Below are 12,300 nucleotides of genomic sequence, written 5' to 3' on the forward strand. Positions count from 1 at the left end.
AACAATCCTTATATTCCTTTAATAAAGCGATTAATTTATCACTAACCTCTTGATCGAGCATTTGGCTGATGAATATTGGGCAATCTTCTCCTTCATTGCAAATATTCACTTTAATCAGAGGGTCCTGTGCTTGAGCGTATCCAGGCTTGGTGATCGTCATTACTTCATCGTCTAATTCCCTTATAGACGCCTCTTCTTCTAAACAATCCACCTTGTTGACTTCTCGGTCAATACTTTGTTCCAACTAGAACACTGTCAATTTGTCTCTCAATGCTTTCAAGGCTGCTTCTTCTTTCGTCTTGTCCTTACATTCTTTATTGAAAGCCATTAATTTGGCTTTGAAGGCCTGAATATCGGCCATTTGCCTTTGTTGCTTACAACTCATTTAAAACTCCTTAATTACTCTTTTGCCAACTACTGGCTCTTCTAAGGCCACTATGTTTGGCCTCATCTGATTGAACATTTCAGTAAGTGTATCCACCGAAAATGGCTCTTCACTCTGCGCGACAATTTGAGTTTCTTCTCCATCTTGGACTACTCTGACAGGTCCATAATTTCCCTCGTACATGAACCTTTCCACTGAGTTTGCTTCTGCGACAAAAGGTCTATGATCGGCCTGCACCACTTCTGCTTCGCCCGTGTCATTCCAAAAAATCAGGCATTGATAGAGCGATGAGGGTATACAGCGGCTTCAGTGTATCCAATCTCTTCCTAATAACACATTGTAACTAGTAGGACCATCTATTACAAAGAAGACTGTGGTCCTAGTAGTTGTCCTTATAATTATGTCCAATGGCATAACCCCTTTAGCTGAAGTTGCTTCTCCATTGAAACTTGTAAGGATGACTTCTGTTGGGATCATATCATTTTCTGTCTTCACAAATTTCCTCATCATCCTAGATGGAATGGTGTTTATAGTTGCTCCATTATCGACAAGCACTTTTGCTAGAGGTATGTCATTAACTAAAGCTTTAACGTACAATGGCCTCAAGTGTTTAGTCAACTTTATGGCTGGTCGCTTAAAAATAACCTTTTCGGCAGCATCTATTTCCACTTCCTGCTTATCCTCTGTCGAGTTATCCTTTTGTGATAAGTCAACGTGTAGTATGTCGCACTGAACTTCCGTCTCCTGAATTTCCTTTTTACTATTTTCTAATGCTTCTTCTTCGGTTACCCAACCTGTGGGAGGAGGCATTATTCTTGGAGGTGATCCATACTTTTCAGAGTGAGGAACTCTCTTTTTCCTTTTGGGTGTCCCGTACAGCACGTAATAATCGAAAGAATGCCCAGACGGTTCCCCCAACAAGTCCACTTCACGAACCCCCTCTCGATGTAGTTGCTTCAACAGAGTTTCCAGATCAATTTCTTCTTGATGTCCGTCATACCATCATCTCCTTCATCATCATAAGCCCCTCTAGAAGTCTGGCCTTCTTCATATTCCAACACACATGCTTTTTTTTCGTTATCCTCCCTCTCTTCTTCTTCTCCTTCTTCTTTCTCCTTATTCTTGAACTCATTGGCTAGTAAATAGTTATTAGCCACGACAAGAGGTAACGTACCGAACTGAATAGTAAGGGGCCGATCTGGATCTTCTCCATCTTTTCTATCTCGCTCAAACTTCGATCTCCCAGAAGAAGTCTCTGGCAATTCTTTCATCTATTTACCTGTACCAGTCTCTTCACTGTCTTTGAAAACATTTTAATTGGCTACCTCGAGTAGTCTAGACGCTTTAGGACGTGACATTCCCTGTTGTTGCCTCATCATCCGTCCATAGTTCCGTTGAAAACACCTTTGTTGGGTTCTAGTCATCTCGTTGAAGGGTATCGCCCTTCCTGCATTATATTGGAACGAATGTCAAACATTTGGTTGGCGAGACTGCGGCCTGAATGTTCTCCCATTATTTACTGGCCTGAACTGCCTCTCAAAAGGCGGTCCCTTATAGAATGATGTACCTCGCCCTCTACCAGACTGAGCGTTTGGGAAAAAACTAGGGCGATGATGATGCTGTCATATCCCTGGTTTCTTTGTGTTCCCACTCACTTCTCTTTTACATCTTGCACACAGGACGTCTTCATCCTTTTCAGGCTCTTTCCCTTTGATACATTCAAAGACACTGGAATGTGGTCCAGGGTCCTCTTTCCCGTCATCTATAACTAACTTGAATTTTGGCAACTTGTTTTTGAAACCAGTCGTCACCATGTTCACCCCAAGTGGCTGTGGAAAAGGGTTTTCATCCACTGCCATCTTCCTCTTATCCTCGAACGTAATTCATCCTGATTCAATAGCATCCTGTAACATATGGCCAAAAACCAAACAGTTATTAGTCAAATATGACCATGCATTATGCCACTTACAATATTTTTTACCCTTAACTTGTTCAGGGCTTGGCAATTTATGTTTATCACTCAACTTTATCTATTTATCCTTATATAGTTTATCAAATATAAGGTCATCATTGGTTACATCGAACGAGAACGTTCTAGCCTTTTTGTTTTCATCTTTTATAGGCTCATCCTTGCCCGACGGTCTAGGCTTAGCCATTATAGGACAAGTATACGCGTCTCCTTTGATTAATTCTGCCAAACACATTTCGATTTGATCGCAATACTCGTCATTAATGGTATGAACACCAAAATTTGGGTCTCTATAATAAGTCCCCTTGCTAGAATTTTTCATTTACTCTTCTTCTCTTATTAATCGTTCATACCTAATCACGTTCGCGCTCAATTGAAAAAGATCAGGAAATTCCTTGTCTTGGAACTTCTTTTTCAAATCAAAGTTTAGACAACCTTGAGCGATTTTAACAAACTCTTTTTTTGGGCAAAAGTACAAAACATTTACTTCTTGCTGTCTTGAACCTTTGAAGGAAACCTTCTGACCATTCGTTTGGCATTTGACGTAGATTCGTCAAATCGGCCAAAGTAATTTCGGACTCAGTCTTATAAAACTGAGCGTGGAACAATTGCTCCAATTGTTGGCATGTTTGAACAGAGTTCGCTGGCAAATTGATGAACTAAGAGAAAGCTACTCCTGTTAATGAACTAGGGAACATCCTCATTTTATGGTAATCAGTTACGTCACCACTTTGCAGTGTGAATTGCCCTATATATTCTAGAGTAGACACCTCTCCTAAACCGGTAAATAGTGAGAATTCTGGCACTTTATACCCTCTAGGTCATGGATATACTTGGTCTACCCAATCAGGATATGACTTTGTGTAAGTCGGCCTAATGACAGGACGTACCCCAAAAGCCATCTGATCCTGTGCTATTTCCATAATTTGATTCCTCAACATGACGTTGGGGTCATATGGAATTCCTACAGGTTGGTTGACCGGTTAATTTGCTTGATGCCTGATATTTGGTCCTTGGTTGGCAACAAAGTTGCCATGATTTGGGCCATTGTTACCATTGGCCTGAATATTTATTCCATCATTAACACGTGGGGCATTCTATCCATTATTTAGGACATTGTCTCTTACGTTTAGGTTACCCCCCAAGTTAGATGTATCATTGCCACTATTCTGATTTGGCATTACACCATCCCCTGGTTTGAAGTAGAGGGACCAAAATGTGGTTCTACCCCTTGATTTGGACTTAGGACTGGGGGATTATGTCCCACAATTGTCCTAGCTTGGAAGTGATTTGCAAGAGGCACAACTAGCTGACAAATTTGGTCTACTAACTTATTCATTATTTCATTCAAAGTATTCAGTTGTTTGGCCATGTTGTCATAATGTGCATTCCCATTCTGGGTAAATCTTTCCATATTATGAATATTTCGTAAATTTACCTGTTCAACGACATCCTGTGTGAGTTTTCCAAGTAATGCACTCATAGTTCGAGGACTCAACTCTGTCATTGGTTCGTAACGACTATGACTGCTCTGATTCTGTCCATCTGTTCGTGGAGAGCTATGCTGCTCCTCATATCCCTCGATCACAGACTGGACTCCTCCCTGACTTGCTTCCTTATCAGATTTCTGAGGCATATTGTTTCACCTTTTGTATCTTCAACACCAAACACCAATGTCCCACTGGGCGTGCCAAATTGTTTCGCGCGGGTAGTCGCTAACAATTAAAAAGGGATCGGACGATTGTGTAAGGAATAAACCTCTTGAGACAAAGTCCCAAAAAGGGGTGTTTTATTGGCGATGACTTTGCAATTGGAACTAAACAGAATGCCTCCAAGGGGCACAAGCACACGAGTACTGAAAAGAAATGTTTAAATCTAAACTAAGAAATTGAAATTACATATTCTCTGTTTAAGAGTGTTTGATTCGGGGTCCTTTGCTCTATGTCTTCTCTTCTTTTTATATTTCCTTGATGATTTTTTCGTGATCAACCGCTTAGAAACTGTTTGACTGCTTTATAACTACCCACTTTCTTTATGGTGGCTAACTTGTCGTGGAACTGCCGTCTCTAACTGCTGCCACTACTCTTTGTCGTTCAACCATCTTCCATTAAACTCCTTGAATCGTGGAACGTGATACGGTTACTCAATAACTGTTTCAATAACTGCACTTCTAAATAACCGTAACATCTTATGTTTGTTAAGATTTGGGGCGATTTGAAGGTTTGGACGAGAACAAGATCATAGCTCTGGGCGATTGTAAAGCACTTCATTCGCTCAGATTTTGGGCGTCTTGCAAGTTTGGGCGATGATGTTACCGTATTCGTGGGCTTCCACTGCATTCATTAATAATCTTATCTGGGCATTTATCCTGAATTGTTCAATTGGACTTCATTCTTTGGACTATTTGATTTGAGAATTCTCCAATTGAACTTCATTTTTTGAACTATTCGATTTGAGCTGCACTTTTAATGTGTCAACACATACTTTCTCCAATTCTGGATGGGGTCAAATCTCATTTTCCAAACTTCAACCCTTTTCCGTAGTTATTAAAACATCAGCGTTAGACTCAAACTTCAATTAAGCGCTACGCGGTTTTCCTTTTCTTCTCATTTTCCCCGCGTTGTACCTTCTGCCCCATTCCACTACATACAAATATTCAACTCTCTCTCTCTCTCTCTCTAAAAGTTGAAAATGTCGGAAGGAGGTTTAACGATTATCGATGGAACACAGCTGAGAGCACTGGACTTGTCGCTGCCGCTGGCAGAAGGTGGCGGAGTGATCACCGGCGAGGAGGTACTGGAGCTCGCGGAGTCGAGAGCCTCAATCGCTCTTCACGGCCTCGGATTACCGGAAAGTATTAAGTCCGCCGCTTTCCAACGGCTTGGCGTCTCCTATGGCCCTGCCTTTCGCACCACGGAGTTCGATTATAACAACGCCTCGTCGATTCTCCAAATTTATGTGTCCGCGATCGCCGATGAACTCAAAGGTTGTGTTGTGACTTCTTAATTAATCAATTTATTAATTTTTTTGTCCCCCTTGGAAACTTGTTGATATCAATAAATAATAGATTGTGCTAAAGTAAGTACGATCGTAGGTGACGAAGTTGAAATTTATCAAATTATGAATATTCATACTCGTAAATGCGAAAAACAAGTCAACTTTTCCAAAGGATTTTTTGGATAAAGCAGAAAAATGCTTCGGTCGGCAATTAGTGTTTTTTTTTTTTTTTTTTTTTTTTTATAAATCATATTTCATTATTATTTTGGATATTTTTCAAGTTATAAAGTAGCATAAAATTCTCTAGAACTCGTCGTTTCTATTAAGCAATATTCGAACATGTGGTGTGAAAGAAATTTTATATCCCGAACTTGATATATAGTTGAAGACTTGGAAGTTGAGTGACTTGTTCCAGTGCTTTTAGCTAATCAGACCTATTTCATGGAATTCATTATTAGACCAGAAAAAAATAATGCATAGGAACCTTCTTTGATTGCATTTTCCATTCCTTACAAGTATCAATATCTGGATTCTGGAAGATGAGATTGGGAACGTAAATTGTGGGAGTTCAGTTGTGTGATGTTATTGTGCCTCATTCCTTCTCAAGAAAACTGAGTGTCTCAGTTTTGGGATTGATTAGAGGCTTGGTCATGGAGCGCTGAGCAAAATAAAACGGAAGAATCCAAAAGCTTATTGATTCTGCGAATACTCGAGATTTTAGATATATTGAATACTCAATAATTCGCAAAGGAATACCGAATAATTCATTGAGTTTAACGAAAAATTGGAGAAAATTTGCCAATGGAAGCTGATTTTTTATTGAATCATCCGTACAATCCCAATAGCTTGAGTTTTATTAAAAGATAAAAAGGCTAAATAAGGCATAATGTACCCCCTATCACTGTATCACCTAGCTAAGGTAATCATAATTAAGGCAACGTAAATTATGAATTAATTTACGTTAATCAGTACTCGGAAAGGAAAATAAACTTCATCTTTTCACCATGAAAATCATCCTTGCACCTTGGAAGTGGAAACGTACTTTGTCCTTGCACCAATCACTTCTTTCTGTCCATTTTCGGTTGAAATCCTAATTAAAGCTCATAAACTGCTTTCTCGTGTATGCCTTTGTCTTGGACCACATCACCTGGTCTGTTTAAATCCCTTTCTTGCATCAATTTGTCCTCCTAACTGGTACTAATAGACCTTTTACTTTAGTATTGTAAGACTTATTTATTGAAAACCACTTCAGCTCCACTGAGAAACTTTACCCCTTAACTTCAACTTGTTTCAGAGTCATCCCACCAGTTTTTTATGTGGTTCAGGTTTGCCCTGCCCCTTCATTTTGCATGAAAAAATGAACTCGGGGCATCATTGAAACAGTGGGCATCTTTTTGTATTCTTGGTTCTACTTCTGTTCGTTTTCACACCATCTAACAAGTTGAAGCAGCAAATTGAAGAAAAATGTGATTGCAGGTCACACTCAATTGAGATATTAACGTCTCCCGGGTAATTTTTCCATTCTTAATATGTTGACAAGTATTCTTGTCAGATTTTACTCAGTAATTCCACGATACATAAAGGTCCCTCTTGAAGAGGCAAGTTATAGGAAAATGACACGTTGAACACATTTATCTTGGATAAAGAGGTGGTAAGTTCAATTTATAGCTTTAACAGTCTAGGCCTTTCCAAGAGAATAAGTTTAAGTAGATGGACACTACTCATGTTTTTGTGCATTTCCATACCATAAACTGCACTTAAAAGAACACATCTTTGACTGTGGAATGTGTTGGTGATGAGGTATCAGTCGCTCTTTGCAACTGCAGTTATTTCTAGACTCATCTAGGCCATTGCTTCCTTCTCTCTTCAAGTTAAATATTTTTTATAACATCGTAAATAAATTTAGATAATTATCTAAAAACGCCCAGAAAAATATATGTTTGTAATAATGTCATTATTATTATTTTGTTGTTTGATAAAGTTTTCCCTAAGCACTCCACTTGTTTCTTTCAGCTATTTGCCTCTTATCCACATTTTTCTGTGCTTGGATTTTGATACACTATGTGTTGTTCCTGTTTTGCATTCAGACGATCCCATTGTTGTGGCAATTTTTGATGGAAGAACTCTTCGAATGTTTTTGGAAGATGAAGATGACTTTGCAATGCTAGCAGAGAATCTTTTCACTGATTTAGACACAGAAGATACAGGAAAGATTAGTAAGAATGAGATCCAGAATGCTCTAATTCATATGGGTTTAGAAATGGGAATTCCTCCTTTATCAGGCATGCCCTCACTTTCTCTCAAATATATATACACACACACACGTACACACACATACATACATACATATATATATATATACACACACACACACATAATACATATATACGTACATATATCCACACACACACACACACATTACTTTTTTTTTTTTTTTTTTAAGTTGATGTAACCATATGGCATTGATGCTAAGGTAATAATGTTGTCGAACAGAGTTTCCTCAACTAAGCGATATCTTAAAGAGGCATGGAGCTGAAGGAAAGGAAGAATTGGGGCAGGCACAATTTGCACAGTTACTGCAGTCTGTGCTCCAAGAACTGGCAGAAGCTCTTGCTAAGAAGCGTATTGTGATGGTACAGAACATCAAAATCGTGAATGGTTCTAAGATTAGAAAGGTAATTTATCACCTCTGGTTTTTCTTCAGCAGTTAAAGACACATTAAACACATGCCTTTCTAGGAAATTGTTCTTGGCTATCTTGTTCGTTGTTAGATATTTAGTGTGCAAGTTTTGATGTTCGTACTTCACAAGTTCGCACTCTTTTGCTGATTTACAAGTAAATTTTTATAGTATTATTTTCTGTGTGCTAGCCATTCAATTTAAAGGCAAATTATGTTTCTTACAATATACTTGGAAATTTTTAAACTTTATATCACTAGCAAGTCATTCCATGTTTTTTCTTGCATACTCGGTAGTGTTTCCTATAGTGATGCTTGAGGACATAGTTTTCTATATATTTGGTTGGTTTTGTTAAACAGGTGCTTTCACTTTTCAATTAAGTTATTTTAATAATATTCAGTAACATATTTGATTAATGAACTAAAAAAGATATTGCCGCAATGATTTTAAGGTTTAAAGAGGACAAATAATTTTACTTCTTGATACTTTGCCTATTCCATTGGCATGAATTCAGACGTTAATATGAGAATCTAGATCTAGTCGCTGTTAGTATTTTACATTATTTACAGTGAATAGTTTGGGTATTACATTGGATGATGCAGCTTCTGACCGATGAAAAGCAACTGGATGGCGTTTTAAAGAAAATATTGCTGGAAAAAAATGATAGCAAGAAGGAAGGAAAAAGCACATCAATAATTCGTGTTTTCCTGGAGAAAAGTGGGAAGGATTTGGGCTTACCGCCTTCAAAAGTAGATGAAACAGCAATTCTCTTTGATGAAGTATTTACTGAGATAGAGAGCGAGAAAAGGGACTCAGAAGCTGAGAAGGATGAATTCATGGTTCTCTTGAAGGAAATCCTCGAGAAATTTGCAGAGAAGTTAGAAGCCAATACAGTTCTTTATGATGCTGCTGACTGAAAAGGCCCTGGTGATTATACTGGTATTGTTCTCTCTTTACCAGTGCTACTTTTCCGTTTCTTTATATTTCACATAAATTACACTTGGTGGACTGGATATGTAATATTATAGATTTTGTCATTTTGTTTCATGTTACTGCTATATTCATATCGATATAAATCATTTACATAGCATTCACAAGTCTTCACTTACTAAAACATTAGTTTGCTGTTTCTTACTTATTTTCATTTAATAGGAAAGATTTACGTTAATGACCACATTTATAATTTTTCACGTCTACTCCTTGTTTTTATGCCATGTCATCAAATTAACGTTTGGGGTAAAGAGTGTTAAAGGGATAAAATTTCACATCTACTAAAGATGAAATTCTAGACCAATTTATATAGATTTGTACTACTCCCCTTAATAAATTTGGTCTTTTAAGATGGAATTCAAATTCTTAATATGATATTAGAGTTTATTAAGTTCAAACAAGTAATTTGATCCAACTAAAACTCAAAAAATGAGTACGCAAATTTCAAGATTAGTTTTCTATAACGAATCACAATCCCGATTGCTAGTGGGAATTATTATTTTTTATAGCTATTAAAAATTTCAAAAATTATGCAGGGGATCTATCCCCCTATGATAGGGGGAGGAGAAGACTCTAAAAATTTATAGCGGTGACTTATTTTATTGGGAGTTTCAAGGCGCGTATAAGTTTGAAACTAAAGCGAACTCCAATTATAGAGGACACGGAATGTGACTTGCCAAATGGAGTTCATTTTTAGTTCTACCCATAACATTTTATCATACACATTTATGATATAAGCTCTTTTAATACATGTACCTAACGTGTTACTATTTGACAATATTTGTGCGAATGAGAAAATTCAACTAAGAAATCTTCAAGATGCAAAAGAGTCAAAATTAAAAATCACGAAAAGAGGAGAAAATCAAAACATCAAAAATTAAATATTGAGCTCGATCCGTTGAAATAAAATGAAAAAAAAAAAATAAATAATATATATATATAATAAAAAAGGCACACCACAGTCCAAGTTACGAGTATATTAAGTTCAATTGTCTCGTTATATTAAAAAAAAATTAAAAATTAAAAACCACTTTAAGTTTGTAAACAATGCAAGAAAGTATAAAGTTCAAATGACAAAGATTGAACGCTTTTATTTATTAACTTATACCACAATCTAATTTGAACATTTTGATTCAGAGAGAGTTCAAATTGTAGAGATTAACATGTACTAATAGGGGCGGCAAATGGACCGAGCGGCTCGTCGGCTCGCGAAAACGGAGCTCGTGGGTGGCTTGGGCTCGTAAAAACACGAGTGCGAGCGCGAGTCAAGCGAGTCGGTTCGGTGGGCGAGCCGAGCCCGCTGTGCTAGCAAATTAAACCAGCCGCTCGCGGGCCGTCGCGAGTGGCTCGTGGCTCGTTTATAAAGTGATCGAAACGGTCACTTTTTGTAAAAAGTGACCGTTTCGGTCCCTGAAAATTTATTTATTTATTTATTAAAAATTTATGATCGTTAACGGTCACATAATTTTTTCAGTGACCATTTCGGTCCTTTCATTTTTTTTTCCTCTCTTCTTCTTCTATAAATAGTGGCATTTAACCACAAAATTTTCTACAATTCACTCTCAACTCTTTTGTGTTATATTGATAGATGTGCAATTTTTATATACAATTTATACAATATCCAATTTTCATTTCTCACTACATTTATACGATTATTTTTTTACTAGTTATTACTTATTACAATTAAACAAATGGATTCACGCACATTTGTCGAAAACTTGTTCGGTGTGAGAGGAAACGAATCGCCTATGACACCGCAAAGTCAATTTCAGAATCAATTTGAAGGTCTAAATGACGTACTCCTACCTGAAGTTACTCCAGATTTGGATCTTCATCATCATGTAAGCGGCAATCCAAATTATTCAATTAATTTGAATGATGTTGACGTTCCTGAAGCGGAATACGATCAGAAAAAAGAGACTAAATTAAACAATCCTGATGCGAGGGAAAAGCGAAAGGGAAAAAAACAAGCAAAATGTTGGGATCACTTTAAATTGACTTCAACGAAAAAAATCATCAATGGAGTCCCAGAATCCAAAGCAGTATGTAAATACTGCCAACGAAGATTGGTATGGCAAAGAGGAATTGGTACCACCCATCTCAACCGTCATTACAAAGTATGTGTGGCCAAACGCGGACTTATTCTAGGTTGTCAAATACAATTGCAATTTGTCAGTCCAGACGACGGTGGTTCTGCTGCACCCTTATCCACATGGGTGTATTCGGAGGAGAGAGCTCGAATCGGAAGGGTGAAACTTGTTGTTGGTGCTGAGTTGCCTTTGGCATTAATTGACAACCAATACTACGTCTCGTATGTGAAAGAATATCTGCAGTCAAGGTACATTGGGGTAAGTCGAAACACTCTTCGTTCCAATACAATACAATATTTTACTGAAACAAAACAACAATTAATTATGAATTTGCAAAAATATGGGGGGTGTCATATCTTTAACTTCGGATATATGGGAATGGATTAATAAAAGAGCATATATAGCTGCAACTGCACATTATATAGACCCACTTTGGTGCATGCATAAAAAAATTATTGCTTTTAGAATTATTGAGTTTCCTCACAACGCTAATAATATATTTAATGCTATTATTAGTATTGTTAGAGAATATCATTGCGAAAGTAAAATTCATTCATTTACTTTCGATAATGCTAGTGTTCATAAAGTAATTGCTGATAAATTTCATAGGGTACTGCAACCTGATTTTGGTGGGTATTTGTTTCATATTCATTATGTATGTCATATTTTGAATTTAATTGTCCAAGATGCTTTAAAATATATAAAGGATGAATTTCAAAATATTAGGAGCGCATTAATATATATCACAATCTCTCCAAGTAGAAAACAAGCATTTGAGTATTATTGTGCCAAAATAGAAGTCCAAAATGCTAAAACATTTGTTAGCGACGTAAGTCATAAGTGGAACTCTACTTACTTATTATTAAGTCATGTGAAAGTTTTGAACATTTAATAACTGACTTTTATAACAATAGACATGTTAGAAGTGATGACGAGGGTATGTTGACTGAACGGGATTGGCAAATAGCTTTGAAAGTTAAAAGATTTTTGACATCTTTTTATGAAACCACTAAAATTTTATCGGGCGTTTACTATCCCACCAGTTGTATAGTGCTTGAGAGTCTTTATATAATTGCAAGAATATTTCATAAATACAAAAATGATCCTGATTTTAGTGAAATTATAATTGCTATGGAATTAAAATTTAGAAAAATTGGGAAGATTTACCTATGTTATTTTCTATAGCATGCG

General features: G+C 36.9%; 1 protein-coding gene across 1 annotated transcript; it reads left to right on the forward strand.

Moving 5' to 3' along the window:
• Positions 1–4,932: 4,932 nt before the first annotated feature.
• LOC111383710 lies at positions 4,933–9,126 on the forward strand. Its single transcript, XM_023007850.1, has 4 exons — positions 4,933–5,340; positions 7,439–7,633; positions 7,845–8,026; positions 8,632–9,126. The coding sequence occupies exons 1-4, from the start codon at positions 5,046–5,048 to the stop codon at positions 8,944–8,946; spliced, it is 987 nt and encodes a 328-aa protein (XP_022863618.1). The 5' UTR covers positions 4,933–5,045; the 3' UTR covers positions 8,947–9,126.
• Positions 9,127–12,300: the final 3,174 nt, after the last annotated feature.

This window comes from Olea europaea, chromosome 3, assembly GCF_002742605.1.
Source record: "Olea europaea var. sylvestris chromosome 3, O_europaea_v1, whole genome shotgun sequence".
In the NCBI taxonomy this organism is placed as follows: Eukaryota; Viridiplantae; Streptophyta; class Magnoliopsida; order Lamiales; family Oleaceae; genus Olea; species Olea europaea.